Source organism: Solanum tuberosum, unplaced genomic scaffold (genome assembly GCF_000226075.1).
Source record: "Solanum tuberosum cultivar DM 1-3 516 R44 unplaced genomic scaffold, SolTub_3.0 scf00172, whole genome shotgun sequence".
Taxonomy (NCBI): domain Eukaryota; kingdom Viridiplantae; phylum Streptophyta; class Magnoliopsida; order Solanales; family Solanaceae; genus Solanum; species Solanum tuberosum.
Window position 1 is genome coordinate 985,151 of NW_006239095.1, and position 2,108 is coordinate 987,258.

Genomic DNA, 2,108 nt, shown 5'->3' on the forward strand with positions numbered 1-2,108 from the left:
GATCGTTTAATGATATTTACATTTGACACTTGATTTTTTAATTAAAGAATAAAAAAGTTATTCATTTTAATCAAAAATTTCATTTCTGACTCTTTATGATCCAAAATTAGGTCACGAAATCAAGACGTGACGTGTTCATATTGCTAAAAAATTATTATTTGTTGATAGAAAAAAAGAATTTCCTCAACATATTAACGTATTTTAATGATAAGGTATTTGTTCGATTTTAATTAAAATATGTTTGATTTAATGTTTTACTTAAAAATCAGATGTGCTTACATCATTAAAAAGTAATTTAATATATCACTTTTCGATATGAATGACCTTTTGGGTAAAATAACTACAAAAAAGTGACTTTTAATTTCTTTAGAAAGAAAAACTAATATTTTGAGCGAAATCGCAAAAATATAAATTATTTATTAACTTATTTTTAATAATTCAATTTTCAATATTAAAATCTTTAGTCACTCAAGTCAACCAAAAAAAAACCTTATTTGTACTACTAAAATTGCTCATGCGCAATTACAAGTGTACCCTTAGAAATTCAAAGTATTATAACATATAATTAATTAGCTTGAGACTTTTCAACATAAAGAGAAACTAAAACAAGATCTGAAACAATTAAGCATCAAAAACTTCATCTTGACTCATTCTTGGATAGCTTAATCACCTGAAATTAATTAACATAATACAACATTAGGAATGTGTTCATAAATAAAAGAGTGGATCAAAATCTTAAACGATAGATAAAAATGATTGACGATGACTTACTTGCACACCCTTGCAGGGGGTACTGACATCACAATAAGCTTCGAGAGTGATCAAGATTTGATTGTCCAAATCCTCAGCATACTTATAGCAAGGACAACTAGTCCTGAGTATCTTCCTGAATATTGGGCAACATGCATCGATTGAAGTTGTCTCGAACATGCATGTCTTCACTTGTTGTTGGTCACTAGCCGAGCAAGTCGTTGCCGGGGAGGGAGGTGGTGGTGATCTTGGTGGTGAGCTCGGTGGTGGAGGTGGTGGTGAGCATGGTCGTGGTCTAGGTCTAGGTCGTGGTCGTGGTCGTGGTCGTGGCCTTGGCCTTGGAGGATGGCATGGTTGTGGCCAAGGGTGTGGCCACGACAAATGTTGACATAGAAAGTCAAATGGGGATGAGCCTAGTGACTCACTTCCCTCATCGACCAAGGCGACTTCTTTCGCCATGGTCAGTTGGTGGTTGTTGCAAAATAAAATTGCAGTCACCACTAACATCATGAGCATCTTCATAATTGCCATTTTTTACTAATTAAGTGTTTGTACTATGAAGAGATATCAACCATCTATATATATACAAAAATAATTTTATAGAGTTAGTTGAGATAATTCAATGTCATATAGATCCACTTGCATAAAATATTATTTCTTCAAAAAATGACTAATTAAGTCCATTCCTAATGGATCATGTCTGATATTTTTTCAATAAAGTACATATTATTTTTAAAATTATTGCATATATATATATATAAAAGAAATATTATCCACAACAATTTCACTATAATAGTTACGTTTTTTAAGAGTTGATTTTTCATGTTATTCAGTATAATATATTTTTTTTATATTAGAAACATTTTGTTGTAAAAATTAAAAATTATCCAGACAAACAATGTTAGAACAAGTTATGTTTAAAAAAAAACATTTTCTTAATTAATTGAATTTTACAAATTTATGAAAAACAAATTAGCCAAAGAATTAGGTAAATCTAACAAAAAAGTAGTAGTAAATGACACATTATTTTTACAAAAGTCAAATATTTAAAGTTAATTTAATCTATAGTTACGGATTATAGCCATGGAATGAACATGAAAAATAATAAAATTTTATGAATGAAAACTTAAAATACTTCTAAGTCTGTTTTTCAAACTTTAATTATTATTTTCAAGTTAAAATTGAAATTATAGAATAAATTAACAATAACAATAATTTTGTCTTAACCCCAAATAAATTAGGACCGATATCTAAATCTACTTTTTCTTTTAAATTTATTTCATAAATATCATCATTTTACATAATAAAAGTTTAATATATATATATATAAAATAACCATAACTCTGATAATCAAAGAT

At 28.2% G+C, this 2,108-nt stretch overlaps 1 protein-coding gene across 1 annotated transcript; it reads right to left on the bottom strand.

Annotated features, from left to right (window-relative positions):
- Nucleotides 1–437: 437 nt before the first annotated feature.
- Nucleotides 438–1,327, bottom strand: LOC102592144 (protein TsetseEP-like). Its single transcript, XM_006354139.2, has 2 exons — nt 772–1,327; nt 438–670 (listed from the first exon to the last, which is right to left on the bottom strand). The coding sequence occupies exons 1-2, from the start codon at nt 1,279–1,281 to the stop codon at nt 638–640; spliced, it is 543 nt and encodes a 180-aa protein (XP_006354201.1). The 5' UTR covers nt 1,282–1,327; the 3' UTR covers nt 438–637.
- Nucleotides 1,328–2,108: the final 781 nt, after the last annotated feature.